Source organism: Mobula birostris, chromosome 12, assembly GCF_030028105.1.
Source record: "Mobula birostris isolate sMobBir1 chromosome 12, sMobBir1.hap1, whole genome shotgun sequence".
NCBI lineage: Eukaryota > Metazoa > Chordata > Chondrichthyes > Myliobatiformes > Myliobatidae > Mobula > Mobula birostris.
In genome coordinates this window covers 114,043,589-114,061,752 of record NC_092381.1, presented here as the reverse complement: position 1 = coordinate 114,061,752, position 18,164 = coordinate 114,043,589, and the positions used below count along the sequence as shown (strand labels likewise).

General features: G+C 46.6%; 1 protein-coding gene across 1 annotated transcript in view; it reads right to left on the bottom strand.

The window, feature by feature from the left end:
* The window catches only part of LOC140206210 (proteasome subunit alpha type-6-like), a 47,537-nt gene that overhangs the window by 26,618 nt on the left and 2,755 nt on the right, over positions 1–18,164 (bottom strand). Inside the window, exons 2-4 of the mRNA XM_072274522.1 lie at positions 10,382–10,476; positions 1,881–1,962; positions 1,610–1,765 (exon numbers count right to left, since the gene is read on the bottom strand). Coding sequence (XP_072130623.1) covers positions 1,610–1,765; positions 1,881–1,962; positions 10,382–10,476 — 333 coding nt within the window. The remainder of the gene's footprint in view (positions 1–1,609; positions 1,766–1,880; positions 1,963–10,381; positions 10,477–18,164) is intronic.

Genomic DNA, 18,164 nt, shown 5'->3' with positions numbered 1-18,164 from the left:
ACTGGATGAACTGGGCTTGTACTTGTTGGAATTTAGAAGATTGAGGGGGGATCTGATTGAAACGTATAAGATCCCAAAGGGATTGGACAGGCTAGATGCAGGAAGATTGTTCCCGATGTTGGGGAAGTCCAGAACAAGGGGCCACAGTTTGAGGATAGAGGGGAAGCCTTTTAGGACCGAGATTAGGAAAAACTTCTTCACACAGAGAGTGGTGAATCTGTGGAATTCTCTGCCACAGGAAACAGTTGAGGCCAGTTCATTGGCTATATTTAAGAGGGAGTTAGATATGGCCCTTGTGGCTACGGGGATCAGGGGGAATGGAGGGAAGGCTGGGGCGGGGTTCTGAGTTGGATGATCAGCCATGATCATAATAAATGGCGGTGCAGGCTCGAAGGGCCGAATGGCCTACTCCTGCACCTATTTTCTATGTTTCTATGTTTCTATAATAAACTGATTCTGATTCTGAAAATTTGAGCTTTTTGGCCATCAGACTAAATGTATGTTTGGTGTAAGCCAGACACCACACATCATCAAAAACACACCATCCCTACCGTGAAGCACGGTGGTGGCTGCATCATGCTGTGGGGATGCTTCACTGCAACAGGCCCTGGAAGGCTTGTGAAGGTAGAAGGTAAAATGAATGCAGCAGATCCTGCAGGAAAACCTGATGCAGTCTGCAAGAGAACTGCATTGTGGGAGAAGGTTTGTTTTCCACCAAGACAATGACCTCAAGCAAAAACCAAAGCTACACAGGGATGGCTTAAAAACAAAAAGTTAATGTCATGGAGTGGCTAAGTCAGGTCCAGACCTCAATTTAATTAAAAGTTTGTGGCTGGATTTCAAAAGGCGTGATAGAGACCTGACCACACAGACTGTAATTGCTGCCAAAGGTGCATCTGCTAAATACTGACTTGAAGGGGGTGAACACTTATGCAGAACGTGATGGGCTGAACAGCCTATGTTGTATGATTTCCCTTTAACCTTGGAATATTTCTTGAAGCCTGCTGCTAAGGACTATTCTCACCATTCTATCAAAGAGCCTTTTGCTGGAGGGTCTCTGTGGCATCTGTCGGGGGAGAGGAACTGTCGATATTTTGGGTTGAAACTCATTCACTAGGTTCAGAAACGTCAACAATTCCTTTCTCCCCCTCAGACACCGCTCGGCCCTCTGAGACCTCTAGAAGATTGTGAGCTGCTCCAGATTCCACCATCTTGTGTCTCCATTATCAAACAGCATTTCAAATCCTGACTGTTGACAAGGATTAAAGATAGGAATTATTTGTCACAGGTATATTGAAACATACAGTGAAATGTGATGTTGGCAGCAATGACCAGCACAGTCTGAGGATGTGCTGGGAGCAGTCTGCTGGCACCAACACAGCATGCCCACAACCCACTAACCCCAATTCAAACATCTTTGGAACGTGGAAGGAGACCAGAGCACCCGGAGGAAACCCACGAGGTCACCAGGAGAACGTACGAACGCCTTACTGGCAGTTGCGGGAATTGAACCTGGGTTGTTGGCTCTGTTATAGTTTTATGCTACAGTGCCCCCAGCACCCCCCCCCCAGCAGCAAGTACTCTCAGATTAAAGTCGAAATGTACTCACAACAGCCTAAGGGTCTCATTTCGGCGTTCTGAGTATAGACCTGTGAGATGTCGGCCATTCTCTTGCACAGCATGTCCACTGGGATATCATATCCATACTTATACTTCCAGTTGGCAGCCTCGTGACGAGATCTCTGTACCTGTGACCGGCAGTCCGCTGGTTACATTGGGAGGGTGGGGGGCATAGAAGTGTCAGAGAGAAAAGTGTGTTAAACACAGTTGCCATGGCTACGAAAGAACGGGCCCACAAGCAAGCGGCGAAAAGGACTAACCTAGCATGCCTGTCGTGGCGCAACCGATCTTGTCCGTTAGGCGGTGCATGTTGGTCACGGTGCTGGCATCAATAAGTTTATCCTGAAATACAACAAGCATTGGCAAGCTGACGTCCAATGTTGACAGTCTGAATCTCCAGCAGAAAGAGCTGGAGTCACTCACTGGGTCAGAGTCAAGATTAATTTATTCCCAAAGTAGTGCAAACACTTGAATCGAGTATGATGTGGGAGATCTGTGATCATGGACATGGCTAATAACTGTTTTTGAACCTGGTGGTGTGGGACCCGAGGCTCCTGTACCTCCTGCTCGCTGGTAGCAGTAGAGGATGGCATGGGCTGAATGGTGGGCATCTGTGATGATGATAACCAATGGAAGAAGTGACCTATTATAAGATCTTGAGCAGAAGATATTGTGTAAGACTGTTACTGACATGGTAGGTGCATCTGCTTGTATTCAGGGAATGGCAAAGATAGACTGAGATAATCTAATATGAGGAGAATCTTCTTGAATAGCTTCCTTGTTTTTTTCCCGATTTGCCCAGAGCATGTCAGAAACACAACTAATTTATGCAAGGACTTGGCCCAAAACTGTTTATTCCTCTCTATAGATGCTGCCTGACCTGCTGAGTTCCTCCAGCATTTTGTATGTGTTGCTCCAGATTTCCAGCATCTGCAGAATCTCTTGCGTAATTGATGCTGTAATTGTTTTGCCATTATGTAATTAAAATGATTTTCCCCAGCTGAATGTGATATTAATAACTCGTGTGCCGTTTTAAAGATGAGCTGAAAATGAACTAGGCACTCCCAAGTATGAATCACCACAGAGTCCCTGACGATCACCCCTCTAAAGGGACAGAGGGTGCTGTCAAGTCCTGCACAATGGTCCTTTTGGACTGTCATGCGTGGAAGGTGGGGAGGGGGACGGTGGAATTTAGATCACAGGGTCCTGTTACTCAGCACCGGATAGTCCAGGGGCATCTTGGAAAGGAAACAAAAAACTACTCGGCAGGTCAGGCAGCGTCTGTACAAGGTAGCATGCCGTCAGCATTTCTGGTGAATGGCCTTCCAGCAGAACAGGAAAAGTGAGACAACGTATTAGTTTTAATTTGCAGAAAGGGTGGGGGTAGGAAGGTTAGGACAAAGGGAATGCCTCTGATGGGGTGTGGACAGGGTTGCCATGACGACGTGTTGTCTATGAAGCCATCTGATTGGCAGATTAATGAGGACCACTGAGGGCATCTTGTGTCTGCCAGTTGAGAAACAGACTGCTGCAATAATGGTAATAACTCATAAACACAAGAGATTCTGCAGATGCTGGAGACCTTGAGTAACAGGCACAAAATGCTGGAGGAACTCAGCAGGTCGGGCAGCATCTATGGAAAAGAGTCAACATTTCGAGCCAAGGCCCTTCCTCAAGACTCAGCTAGCCTCTTGCCCCACTCCCCCACCTTTTTATTTTGGCACCTTCCCACTCCCTTCTCAGTCCCGAAGAAGGGTCTTGGCCCAAAACATCCACTGTTTATTCATCCCCAACGTTAGGATTGATGCCCATATTGCCACTGAATGTGTTCTTGCTGTTTGCCAAGAGTTTCTGTCCTTTGGTCTTTTTATCTCAAGCTCCTTGTCTTTTTGTCCAATTATATAGGTTGCCTTTTTACCCACCGTTCTTCTCACCCTCACCATGACATTCACAAATTTCTTCAGATGTACCGTAGAGAGAGTATTCTGGCTGTCTGCATCAGCAGTCTGGTATGGTGGTGGGGGGAGCTACTGCACAAAATTGAATCAAGCTGCAGGGAGTTGTAAATTCAGTCAGCTCCATCATGGGCACTAGCCTCCCCAGCATCTTCAAGCAGCAATACCTCAAAAAGGCGGCGTCCATCATTAAGACAAGAAAGTCTGCAGATGCTGGAAATCGAAAGCAGCACCGCCCTGAAGAAGGGTCTCAGCCCAAAACATCGACTGTTTACTCTTTTCCATAGATGCTGCCTGACCTGCAGAGATTCCCCAGCATTTTGTGTGTGTTGCTCAAGATTTTCGGCATCTGCAGGAATTAACTGTGTTTGTGATTTAACTTAATCTCGACCTAGTAACTTAATCTGTTGGGCACTATGCCCTGCCCTGCAGTGACAACTACCAGTCTCTTAAACTCAGCATCCCCTGGGGTTACATTCCTGACACCAAACAGGAACAATGCCAGCTAAATCTAGTTCTTATTGGGCAGCTGAGATATTAAAAACAAATTTAGTTAGGTTCCCTGCTGTGACATTTGGTTACCAAGCGAGCCGCATGGTGACAGCGAGCCGGTTCAGCTTCCACCATTGTCTGCGAGGTGTTTGTACGTTCTCCCCACAGCTGGTCAGTGTCAGTAAGTTGTGGGCATCCTATGTTAGCACAGGAAACATGCTGGCACTTGTGGACTGTTCACAGCTCAATCTGCACTGACTCGATTTGATGCAAAGTGATGCATTTTACTTTATGTTTCAATGTACACACTTTTAAATTGGATGTCACAATCTCATTTGGCCAGAAGGGCCTGTTACCATGAGATGGTAGGACGACAATCAGAATCAGGTTTAATATGTCCTGAAATTTGTTGTCTGTGTGGCAGCAGTACAATACAATACATAATAACAGAGAAACAACTGTGTACGTCTGTATGTATATATATTAAATTGTTAAATTAAATAAGCAGTGCAAATAAGAAAGCAGTGAGGTAGTGTTCATGGGTTCAATGCTCATTCAGAAATCGAATGGCAGAGGGGAGGAAGCTGTTCCTGAATAGTTGAATGTGTGTCTTCAGACTCCTGTACCTCCTTCCCAATGGTAGCAATGAGAACAAGACATGGCCTGGGTGATTGCTGTTTAAAAGATATCCTGGATACTACAGAGGCTGGTGCCTGTGATGGAGCTAAGCTTACAACTCTCTGCAGCTTATTCTGATCCTGTGCAGTAGACCCCCACCATACTGGGCAGTGACGCAGTCAGAATGCTCTCCACGTGTGTCAATCTCCTCAAACTCCAGATGGAATATAATCACTGCTATTCCTTCTTTGTAACTGCATCAATATGTTGGGTCTCAGAGATATTGAAACCCAGGAACTTGAAATTGCTCACTATTTCACCTTCCGATCCCTCTATGAGGACTGGTGTGTGTGTTTCCTTGTCCTAGGTATAGGAGCCAATTTAGGCCACTGGGCCCATTCCATTCTGGCTGATATATTCTCTTGCCCCTCTCCCCATAACATTTGACGCACTACTAGTGAAGAATCTATCACCCAGTGACTCGCCCTCCACACCCATCTGTGGCAATGAATTCCACAGATTAACCACTCTATCGTGTACCACTCAATTAAATTTACAAAATAATGTGGTGAGACTGATGGAGACCTGCTCCATTGTGCCACATAGTGGTTGAAGCCTGCAACAACACCATGACGGTTGACAGAGGAAATTGCATGAGAAAGGTTGACTCTCAAATTAAACTGGCAAACATGGACAGTAAAATGTGACCAAAAGCTCAAGAGGTAAGTAAATTTTCTGTATGGAGCCTCTGCATAATGTCAGGGGTATTTTAATGTCTCTGGGCCAGTACTCTGGGGCCAGAGGGGACATCTCAGTGAAACCTACCGGGTATTGAAGGCCTGGATAGAGTGGATGTGGAGAGGATGTTCCCAGTCATGGGGAAGTCTAGGACCAGAGGGAACAATCCCAGCGTACAAGGACCTATACTGAGATGAGGAGGAATTTCTTCAGCCAAAGGGTGATGAATCTATGTAATCCTTTGCCAAAGAGGACAGTGGAGGCCAAGGTATTGGGTGTTTTCCCTCTCACTTTAAAAGTAAAGGTGCTTCAAATTTGCAGAGACTGCTAGGTTCTTGAATGGTAAGGGGGTTAAGAAAAGAGAAATTAGCCTCTATTGAGTGGTGGAGCAGACTCGATGGGCCGAATGGCCAGTTCTGCTCCTACATCTATGGTCCTATGCTTTTGCCAGCTTTAAAAGTATTCTGACTAGACATCGATTTGATCAACTCTGATCAAATTTTACAACTAATCAGGAGTTAATGACATTGGAGGCCATTTGGCCCATTGATCCCAGGCCTTTTAAAAATAAATTTTGCTAGGACAGATCTGTAACACGTGAGGAGTGTTTTTGAAGGCTCTGGGGCTGTACGCACTGGAGTTTAGAAGAACGAGGTGGGGGAGGGGATTCATTGAAACCTATCAAAATATTGAAAGGCCTAGATAGACTGGATGTGGAGAGGCTGTTTCCTATGGTGGGAGAGTCCAGAACCAGGGGGCACAGCCACAGGAAGCAAGGACATCCCTTTAGGACAGACATGAGGAGGAATTTCTTTAATTAGTCAGGTCATCAAAAGTTATGGGGAGAAGGCAGGAGAATGGGGTTAAGAGGAATAATAAATCAGCCATGATAGATTGGCAGAGCAGACCAAGTGGCTAATTCTGCTTCTATGTCGTATGCTCTCACGGCGTTGAGCAGCAGGCAGCAGAGGTAAGTGCAGGAAGGGAGGACACTGTCCATGCACCACCACAAACCTGACGGGAAGCCTCTCTCACAAAGCACCATCGATTCCCACCTTCCTACAGTAGGTTCGCGTGATGAGCAAGTCGAGGATCCAGTTGCAGAGGGAGGTACAGAGGTTTTGGAGCTTGGTGATCCATTCTGAGAGTATGACTGTGTTGAAATCAATCAACAGCAGCCTGATGTGGGTGTTGCTGTTGTCCAGTGATCTAAGGCGGAGTGGAGAGCTAATGAGATCGTGTCCGCTGTAGACCTGTTGTTGTGACAGGCAAATTGCAGTGAGACAGGAGTCGATTCTGGCCGTGACCAACCTCTCAAAGCACTTCTTCACAGTAGATGTGAGTGCTACTGGGCGATAGTCGTTGAGGCAGCTCACCCTGTTCTACTTGGGCACGGGTATGATTGTCATCCTTTGGAAGCAAGAGAGAACGTCTGACTGCAGCAGTGAGAGACTGAACATGGCCCGGAACACTCCTGCCAGTTGGTCGGCACTGGTTTTCAGTGCTCCACTGGGTACACCGGGTAGGGCCTGACGCCTTGCAAGAGTTCACCCTCTTGAAAGGTGTTCTGACGTCAGCCTCCGAGACTGAGATCACAGGGTTACCTGATGCCGCAGGGATTCGCATAGCTGTAGTTTTATTCTCCCTTTCGAAGTGTGTGTGAAAGGCGTTGAGCTCACCCGCGAGTGGGGCATCACTGCCATTCATGATGTTCAGACCTGCCAGAGCCAACATGCATCCTATTCTGTCTCTCACCTCAACGGGACTTGTTTACTTGCTCTTAAAACAATGCCAGCTGTTTGCCCGGAGAGGGGTTGTGTGAAGGGGTGTTGCTGACAGGGCATGGACACCCCTGAACGCTATAGAACATAGAACATAGAATAGTACAGGCCCTTTGGCCCACATTGCTGTGCTGACCCTCAAACCCTGTCTCCCATATAACCCCCCACCTTAAATTCCTCCATATACCTGTCTAGTAGTCTCTTAAACTTCACTAGTGTATCTGCCTCCACCACTGACTCAGGGAGTGCATTCCACGCACCAACCACTCTCTGAGTAAAAAACCTTCCTCTAATATAAAATTAGTGATAATTTTTCAAAACTCGTTAGATTCTGGACTAGTTCCTGAGGATTGGAGGGTGGCTAATGTAACCCCACTTTTTAAAAAAGGAGGGAGAGAGAAACCAGGGAATTATAGACTGGTTATCCTAACGTCGGTGGTGGGGAAACTGCTGGAGTCAGTTATCAAAGATGTGATAACAGCACATTTGGAAAGCGGTGAAATCATCGGACAAAGTCAGTATGGATTTGTGAAAGGGAAATCATGTCTGACAAATCTCATAGAATTTTTTGAGGATGTAACTAGTAGAGTGGATAGGAGAGAACCAGTGGATGTGGTATATTTGGATTTTCAAAAGGCTTTTGACAAGGTCCCACACAGGAGATTAGTATGCAAACTTAAAGCACATGGTATTGGGGGTAAGGTATTGGTGTGGGTGGAGAATTGGTTAGCAGACAGGAAGCAAAGAGTGGGAATAAACGGGACCTTTTCAGAATGGCAGGCGGTGACTATTGGGGTACTGCAAGGCTCAGTGCTGGGACCCCAGTTGTTTACAATATATATTAATGACTTGGATGAGGGAATTAAATGCAGCATCTCCAAGTTTGCGGATGACATGAAGCTGGGTGGCAGTGTTAGCTGTGAGGAGGATGCTAAGAGGATGCAGAGTGACTTGGATAGGTTGGGTGAGTGGGCAAATTCATGGCAGATGCAATTTAATGTGGATAAATGTGAAGTTATCCACTTTGGTGGCAAAAATAGGAAAACAGATTATTATCTGAATGGTGGCCGATTGGGAAAAGGGGAGGTGCAACGAGACTTGGGTGTCATTATACACCAGTCATTGAAAGTGGGCATGCAGGTACAGCAGGCAGTGAAAAAGGCGAATGGTATGTTGGCATTCATAGCAAGAGGATTCGAGTACAGGAGCAGGGAGGTACTACTGCAGTTGTACAAGGCCTTGGTGAGACCACACCTGGAGTATTGTGTGCAGTTTTGGTCCCCTAATCTGAGGAAAGACATCCTTGCCATAGAGGGAGTACAAAGAAGGTTCACCAGATTGATTCCTGGGATGGCAGGACTTTCATATGAAGAAAGACTGGATGAACTGGGCTTGTACTCGTTGGAATTTAGAAGATTGAGGGGGGATCTGATTGAATCGTATAAAATCCTAAAGGGATTGGACAGGCTAGATGCAGGAAGATTGTTCCCGATGTTGGGAAAGTCCAGAACGAGGGGTCACAGTTTGAGGATAAAGGGGAAGCCTTTTAGGACCGAGATTAGGAAAAACTTCTTCACACGGAGAGTGGTGAATCTGTGGAATTCTCTGCCACAGGAAACAGTTGAAGCCAGTTCATTGGCTATATTTAAGAGGGAGTTAGATATGGCCCTTGTGGCTACGGGGATCAGGGGGTATGGATGGAAGGCTGGGGCAGGGTTCTGAGTTGGATGATCAGCCATGATCATAATAAATGGCGGTGCAGGCTCGAAGGGCCAAATGGCCTATTCCTGCACCTATTTTCTATGTTTCTATGTTTCTATCCCCTTTGAACTTCCCACCCCTTACCTTAAAGCCATGTCCTCTTGTATTGAGCAGTGGTGCCCTGGGGAAGAGGCGCTGGCTATCCACTCTATCTATTCCTCTTAATATCTCGTATACTTCGATCATGTCTCCTCTCATCCTCCTTCTCGCCAAAGAGTAAAGCCCTAGGCCCCTTAATCTCTGATCATAATGCATACTCTCTAAACCAGGCAGCATCCTGGTAAATCTCCTCTGTACCCTTTCCAATGCTTCCACATCCTTCCTATAGTGAGGTGACCAGAACTGGACACAGTACTCCAAGTGTGGCCTAACCAGAGTTTTACAGAGCTGCATCATTACCTCGCAACTCTTAAACTATATCCCTCGACTTATGAAACCTAACACCCCATAAGCTTTCTTAACTACCCTATCCACCTGTGAGGCAACTTTCAGGAATCTGTGGACATGTACCCCGAGATCCCTCTGCTCCTCCACACTACCAAGTATCCTGCCGTTTACTTTGTACTCTGCCTTGGAGTTTGTCCTTCCAAAGTGTACCACCTCACACTTCTCCGGGTTGAACTCCATCTGCCACTTCTCAGCCCACTTCTGCATCCTATCAATGTCTCTGTGCAATCTTTGACAATCCTCTACACTATCTACAACACCACCAACGTTTGTGTCATCTGCAAACTTGCCAACCCACCCTTCTACCCCCACATCCAGGTCGTTAATAAAAATCATGAAAAGTAGAGATCCCAGAACAGATCCTTGTGCGACACCACTAGTCACAACCCTCCAATCTGAATGTACTCCCTCCACCACCACCCTCTGCCTTCTGCAGGCAAGCCAATTCTGAATCCACCTGGCCAAACTTCCCTGGATCCTATCCCTTCTGACTTTCTGAATAAGCCTACCATGTGGAACCTTGTCAAATGCCTTACTAAAATCCACGTAGATCGCATCCACTGCACTACCCTCATCTATATGCCTGGTCACCTCCTCAAAGAACTCTATCAGGCTTGTTAGACACAATCTGCTCTTCACAAAGCCATACTGACTGTCCCTGATCAGACCATGATTCTCCAAATGCCCACAGATCCTATCTCTAAGAATCTTTTCCAACAGCTTTCCCACCACAGAGTATAAGCACAGTAAGGAGCTAAATGTAATTTCTTAACATTTATATTAACATGAAGCAGATAGTTTCTCGAAACACGCCCAGTCAGGGGGAGCGCCACTTTAATGGAAGGAGATGTTGTGTGAGTACATCTAAATCCCAGTGAGAGCCGACGCCATTGGCGGAAGGGGAAGTGGGGAAATGGAGAAACGAGGGGGGAGAACAGGCAAACAAGGGGCAAGGAGACCTGCACTCACCACCACTTTCTTCTGCGTCACAACGACAACCGAGTCCTTCCCTCTGATGGCCACTGTGGTGAGACCACTCTGGTTGATGGCTTTGAAGGCATATTCTGAAAAGCACAGAAAGGAACGTAAGGTGCCCCTGGTGTGGACTCACTTGCCGCAGTCAGTACGCTTTGGATTGCAGATTTTTGGGTAAGTCCGCAGGGCAGTGCTGGGAATATGTGGTACCACTGGTGATGGTGCACTTTTGGATGAGATATTACTGAGTCCCTGTTCTCCTTCTCACGTTAACACCAATGGTTCTTTGGTTCTAGTGATAAAAAAGCAGCAAGTGGCCTCGGGGCAGTACATAACCCTTCAATCAAAGTCAAAGAACACTGCCAATGCTGTTAATCCAGAGCACACACATCGAACGCCGGTCAGGAGGCATCTGTGGAGGGAAATAAGCAGTTGACATTTCGGGCTGAGACCCTTCAACAGGACAGGACGGGAGAGAAGGGGGAAGAAGCCAGAATAGGGAAGTGGGGGAGGGGAAGGAGAACAAGCTGGCAGGTGATAGGTGAGGGACAAGTTGGGTGAGGGGAATGAAGTGAGAAGCTGGGAGGTGATAGGTGGAAGAGGTAAAGGGCTGAAGAAGTAGGTATCTTATAGGTTAGAACAGAGGATCATGGGAGAAGAAAGCTAATATGCTGAACCTACATATTAGCCTTTGAGAATCATATATCATGGCAGATCTCTCAACGTTTAGGGGATTTGTTTTTTTAATAACCTTCAGCAGAGGAAGCAGGAGATTGGGGCTGAGAGTGAAATGGATCAGCCATGATGAAATGGTGGAGCAGACTTGATGGGCCAAATGGCCTAATTCTGCTCCTGTCTTACCTTATGGTCTTAAACTCAATCGTACATGTTTTCTTCTGCCCAATGGGCAAGGACAGAAGAGAGTTTATGTGGTAGCTGGGGTCTTTGCTAATGCTGGCTGCTTTCTTGAGGTAGCAATAAGGTAGAGAGAGTCCATGGAGGGGAAATTGGTTTCTGCGATGTGCTGAGCTGTGTCCACAACTCTCTGCAGTTTCTTAAACGCAAGAGATTCTGCAGATGCTGGAAATCCAGAGTAACACTCATAAAATGCTAGAGGAACTCCACAGGTCAGGTAGCTTCTATGGAGGGGAATATAATATAAAGGTATCCGTTAGTCTTGCGAGACCATGGATCTGCGCCTGGAAAGTCTTCACTCTCCAGGGCGCAGGCCTGGGCAATGAGGAGATAAATGGTTGACCACTTGGCCAATTCTGCAGTTTCTTGCAGTCTTGGGCAGATGAATCTGAGGGGGCCAATATCCTGATGGGGAGGTTTGCTAATGCTATTGGGGAGGGTTTAAGCTAGATTTGCAGGGGGGGTGGGAACCGAAGTGAAGAGGCAGAGGATGGGGTGGTTAGCGGACAAGTAGAGACAGCATAGGGAGTTTGCAAAGAAGGATAAGCAGATGTTAGAGCAAAGATGGACTCAGCTATATGGTTTGAGATGTGTCTATTTTAAGGGAAGGGTGAATTTAGAGCATGGATCCATATGTGGAAATATGACGTTGTGGTCATTACAGAGACTTGGATGTCTCAGGGGCAGGAATGGCTGCTGAGTGTGCCGGGCTTTAGATGTTTCAAAAAGGACAGTGGGGGAGTCAAAAGAGGTGGGGGTGTAGCACTGCTAATCAGGGATAGTATCATGGCTACAGAAAAGGAGGAAGTCATGGAGGGATTATCTACCCAGTCACTGTGGATGGAAGTCAGAAACAGGAAGGAGGCGATAACAACTGGGTGTTTTTTATAGACCTCCCCAATACTAACAGAGATATCAAGGAACAAATAGGGAGGCAGATTCTGGAACAGTACAATAATAATAGGGTTGTTGTGATGGGAGATGCTAAATTTCCTAATATTGACTGGCACCTCCTTACAGCAAGGAATTTAGATGGGATGGAGTTTGTTAGGTGTGTTCAGGAAGGTTTCCTGACACAATATGTAGATAAGCCAACTAGAAGAGAGGCTGTACTTGATCTGGTATTGGGAAATAAACCTGGTCAGGTGTCAGATCTCTCAGTGGGAGAGCATTTTGGAGGTAGTGATCATAACTTTATCTCCTTCACCATAGTGCTGGAGACAGATAGGAGCAGACAATTTGGGAAAACATTTAATTGGAGTAGGGGGAAATATGATGTTAATAGACAAGAACTTAGGAACATAAATTGGGAGCAGATGGTCTCAGGAAAATGCACGGCAGAAATGTGGCAAGTGTTCAGGGACCATTTGCATGGTGTTCTGCATAGGTGTGTTCCACTGAGTCAGGGAAAGGATAGTAGGGTAAAAGAACCATGGTGAACAAATGTTTGTACAAAGGTTGTGGAAATCTAGTTAAGAAGAAAAAGAAACTAGGTACTGATAGGATTCTAGAAAATGACAAAGTTGCCAGGAAGGAGTTTAAGAATGAAATTAGGAGAGCTAGAAAGGGCCATGAGAAGGCCTTGGCGGACAGGATTAAGGAAAACCACAAGGCATTCTACAAGTATGTGAAGAGCAAGAGGATGAGCCGAGTGAGAATAGGACCAATCAGGTGTGATAGTGGAAACGTGTGCATGTAGTCAAAGGAGGTAGCGGAGGTACGTTGCTTCAGTATTCACCAGGGAGAAGGACCTTGGCAGTTGTGGGGATTACTTACAGTAGACTGAAATGCTTGAGCATATAGACATTAAGAAAGAGGATGTGCTGAAGATTTTGAATGGTATTAAGTTAGATACGACACCAGATCCAGACAAGGTGTGCCCCAGGCTACTGTGGGAAGTGAGAGAAGAGATTGCTGAGCCTCTGGCAATGATCTTTCCATCATCAATAGGGACGGGAGAAGTACTGGGGGATTGGAGGGTTGCAAACATTGTTCCCTTGTTCAAGAAAGGGGGTAGTGGTAACCCAGGAAATTAATAGACCAGTGAATCTTACTTCAGTGGTTGGCAAGTTGTTGGAGAAGATCGTGAGAGGCAGGATTTTGGGGATGTGTTCTGGGACCTCTCCTCTTTGTGATTTTTATAAATGACCTGGACGAGGAAGTAGAAGGGTGGGATAGTAAGTTTTCTGATGACATAAATGTTGGTCAATACAATGCAGAACTGGACTGAGAAGTGGCAGATGGAGTTCAACCCAGATTTGTGTGAAGTGGTTCATTGTGGTAGGGCAAATTTGAAGACAGAATATAGTATTAATGGTATGACTCTTCGCAGTGTGGAGAATCAGAGGGATCTTGGGGTCTGTGTATATAGGACACTCAAAGCTGCTGCGTGTGTTGACAGCGTTGCTAAGAAGGCATATGGTGTGTTGGCCTTCATCAACCACGGGATTGAGGTCAAGAGCCATGAAGTAATGTTACAGCTATACAAGATCTTGGTCAGACCCCACTTGGAGTATTGTGCTCAGTTCTGGTCACCTCACTACAGGAAGGATGTGGAAGCCATAGAAAGGGTGCGGAGGAGATTTACAAGGATGTTGCCTGGATTGGAGAGCATGCCTTTGAGAACAGATTGAATGAACTTGGCCTTTTTTCCTTGGAGCGACGGAGGATGAGAGGTGACCTGATAGAGGTATATAAGATGATGGGAGGCATTGATCGTGTGGACAGTCAGAGGCTTTTTCGCAGGGCTGGAATGGCTAGCACAAGAGGGCACAGTTTTAAGGTGCTTGGAAGCCGGTATAGAGGGGATGTCAGGGATAAGTTTTTCACACAGACAGTGGTGGGTGCATGGAATGCACTGTCAGTGACATTGGTAGAGGTGGATACAATTGGGTCTTTTAAGAGACTCTTGGATAGGTACATGGAGGTTAGAAAAATAGAGGGCTATGTGGTGGGGTAAGTCTAGGTAGCTTCTAGAGTAGGTTACATGGTCGGCACAACATTGTGGGCCGAAGGGCCTGTAATGTGCTGTAGATTTCTATATTCTATGTTCCTGCCTAATGGTAAGGGACCAAAGAGATTGTGCGATGGCCGGGAAGGATCTGAGGCCTCTGCTCCTGATAAGTATTTCTGATGGGTGGAAGAGAGACCCCGAGGATCCTCTCAGCTGTCCTCACAATCCTTTGTAGGGACTTGCAGTCAGACGCCTTGCAATTTCTGTACCAGACGGGTGATGCAGTCAGGACTGTCTGGTTGATGCTCTAGTAACAGTCATATCACTCATTAATCATCGGAAGGAAGTTAAGGCACCAGCGTTCACTCCTGTGGCAGACCACTTTCACATCTGGCAGGCCAGTTTATGCGCACTTGTTTCCTGTTAGCCTACCAATCTTTGACCTATGTCAGGCTGTGCCCTCCCACACATTCAACATTTGTTTTCTGCAATAATCTTTGATGTTGGATTTCAACAACCTGATTTCAGGGAATCCAACTACAAGACATCTAACACCTCCCCCTCATGCAAGTGCTTGTTACTTCTAAGAACTCCAATATATTGGTCAAACATGACTTCCCCTTCACAGAACCAGGTTGAATTGCCCGATTTTCTTGAATCATTGTCCCCAATGACAGCAATGAGTGGTTGTAGAGACAGGTCATATTCTGCATGGAGATTGATGATGAGTGGTGTGCCTCAGGGATCAGTTCTGGGACCCCTTCTCTTCGTGATGTTTATGTTTATAGTGGAGTGATGGGTTAGTAAATTTGCTGATGACACAAAGGTTGGGGGTGTTGTGGACAGTGTGGAGGACTATCAGTCTGAGCACATCCCTTCTCCATCACCTGCCTATCCTTCCTCTCACACTGTCTACAAGCTTTCTCTATTTGTGAACCAACAGCTCCTTCCTCCATCACTTCAGTTCGGTCTTCACCCACCAGTAATTCTAGTTTAAACTCTCCCCAACAGCCTTAGCAAACCTCCCCGCCAGGATATTGGTCCCCCTCGGATTCAAGTACAACCCGTCCTTTTTGTACAGGTCACTCCTGCCCCAAAAGATGTCCCAGTGATCCAGAAATTTGAATTCCTGCCCCCTGCTCCAATCCCTCAGCCACGCATTTATCCTCCACTTCACTCTGTTCCCATACTCACTGTTGCGTGGCACAGGCAGTAATCCTGAGATTACTACGCTTGTGGTCCTGCTTCTCAAATTCCTTCCTAACTCCCTGTAGTCTGCTTTCAGGACCTCCTCCCTTTTCCTCCCTATGTTGTTGGCACCAATATGTACCACAACCTCTGGCTGTTCACCTTCCCATGTCAGGATATCGAGGACGCGATCAGAAACATCCTGGACACTGGCACCTGGGAGGCCAACTACCATCCATGTTTCTTTCCTGCATCCGCAGAATTGCCTGTTTGACTCCCTAACTATAGTCCCCTATTACTGCTGCCATCCTCTTCCTTTCCCTACCCTTCTGAGCCACAGGGCCAGACTCTGTGCCAGGTAGCTCGTACCCCCCAACAGTACTCAAGCAGGAGTACTTATTATTAAGGGGGACAGCCACAGGGTTCTCTCTAGTATCTGACCCTTGCCCTTTCCTCTCCTGACTGTTACCCACTTACCTGTGTCCCGAGGCCCCGGTGTGACTAACTGCCTATAGCTCCTCTCTATCACCTCCTCACTCTCCCTGACCAGACGAAGGTCATCGAGCTGCATCTCAAGTTCCCTTACCCGGTCCCTAAGGAGCTGCAGCTCAATGTACCTGGTGCAGATATGGCCTTCCGGGAGGCTGGGAGTCTCCCAGACTTCCCACATCTGACAACCAGTACAGAATACCGGCCTCACAGATATACTTTGACAAGGTACCACATATTACGCTGTTTACCAAGTTAAGAGCCCATGCTGTTTCAGGAAATAGTTAGAGCATTGGCTGATTGGTAGGAGGCAGCGAGTGGGAATAAAAGGTTCCTTTTCTGGTTGGCTGCCAGTAACTATTGAGGTTCTGCGGGGGTCAGTGTTGGGACCACTTCTTTTTATGTTGTATATCAATGATTTAGATGATAGAATAATGGCTTTCTTGCTAAGTTTTTGGATGATATGAAAATTGGTAGAGGGGGAGGTCGTGTTGAGGAAACAGATGGGCTGCAGAAGGATTTAAACAGATTAGGAGAATGGGCAAGAGAGTAGTAAATGAAATACAATGTTGGAAAATGCATAGTCATATGCTTTGGTAGAATAAATAAATGTGCAAATTATTTTCTAAATAGGGAGAAAATCCAGAAAACTGTGATGCAAAGGGTCTTGCAGAACACCCTGAAGGGTAACTTGCAGGTTGGGTCGGTGGTGAGGAAGGCAAATGCTATGTTAACATTCATTTCAAGAGCAGGGATGTGATGCTGAGGCTTTAGAAGGCACTGGTGAAGCTTCACCTTGGGTATTGTGAACAGTTTTTATACTCGCCTAAGAAAAGATGTGCTGGCATTGGAAAGGGTTCAGAGGAGGTTCACAAGAATGAACCCAGGAATGAGGGGGTTATCATACGAGGAATCTTTGATGGCTCTGGGTCTGTACTCGCTGGAATTTAGAGGAATGAGGGGGAATCTCATTGAAACCTTTTGAATGTTGAAAGGGCTAGACAGAGTAGATGTGGAAAGGATGTTTCCCATGGTGGGGGAGTCTTGGACAAGAGGCACAAGCTCAGATTAGAGGGGTGTCCATTTAAAACAGATGCAGATAAATTTCTTTAGCCACAGGGTGAATTTCAATAGGTCCAATAGGTGCAGTTAATGTCAGGGAAATGTATACAATTCTTTTTCCTTGTGGAATTTGTTACCACAGGCAGCTGTGGAGGCCAGGTTGTTGGGTATATTTAAGGAGGGAGCTTGATAGGTTCTTGATTAAACACGATATCAAAGGTTGAGGGGAGGTCCAGGGAGCGGGGCTGAGGAGGGGAGGAAGGATCAGCTATGATTGAATGGTGGAGCAGGTTCAATGGACCAAGGGCCTAATTCTGCTCCTATGTCTTATGGTCTAATGACCGTGAGGCTCCGATGTCATATTCAAGTTTGCTGATGACACCACTGTTGCTGGCCAAATTGAAGGTGGTGATGAATTAGCAATTGAAAATTTGACTGAGTGGTGTTCCAACAACCTCTTGCTCGATGTCGGCAAGACCAAAGAGCTGATAATTGACTTCAGGAGGAGGAAGCCAGAGATCAATGCACCAGCCCTCACTGGAGGATCAGAGGTGGACAGGGTCAGCAAGTTTAGATTCTTTAGTGTCTCATTTCAGAAGACCTGTCCTGGGCCCAGTACATAAGGAAGAAAGCATGGCAGCTCATTTACTTTCTTAGAAGTTTGTGAAGATTTGGCATGAGATCCATAACTTTGACAAATCTCTATAGATGTGTAGTGCAGAGTGTATTGACTGGTTCCATCATGGTCTGGTATGGAAACCAATGCTTTTGACAGAAAATTCTGTAAAACTTGATACAGCCCAGTCCGTCATGGGTAAAGCCCTCCCGACTAGTGAGCACACCTACTCGGGGAGTACTGTCACAGGAAAGCAGCATCCATCATCGTGTCATGGTCCGGTCCATGAAGTCCGCATTCTGGTTCACGGTCTGGTCCATCGATCCGTGTTCCAGGTGTTCCCTGTTTTCCCTGGTTCCGTTGGGCTCCTTAATCGAGGCACCTGATTCTAGTTTTGGGCTGGCGACATAAAGAGCTTCAGGATTCAGCTTCTTTTCCCCTCTATCCGAATCCCCGGTAGTTACCTCAGCAGTCACCTCATCAAGTATCCTCGGCAGTTATCCCGGCCCTGCATCCAAGAAAGGGTCCCAACCCTGCGAAAGCATCCTGGCCCC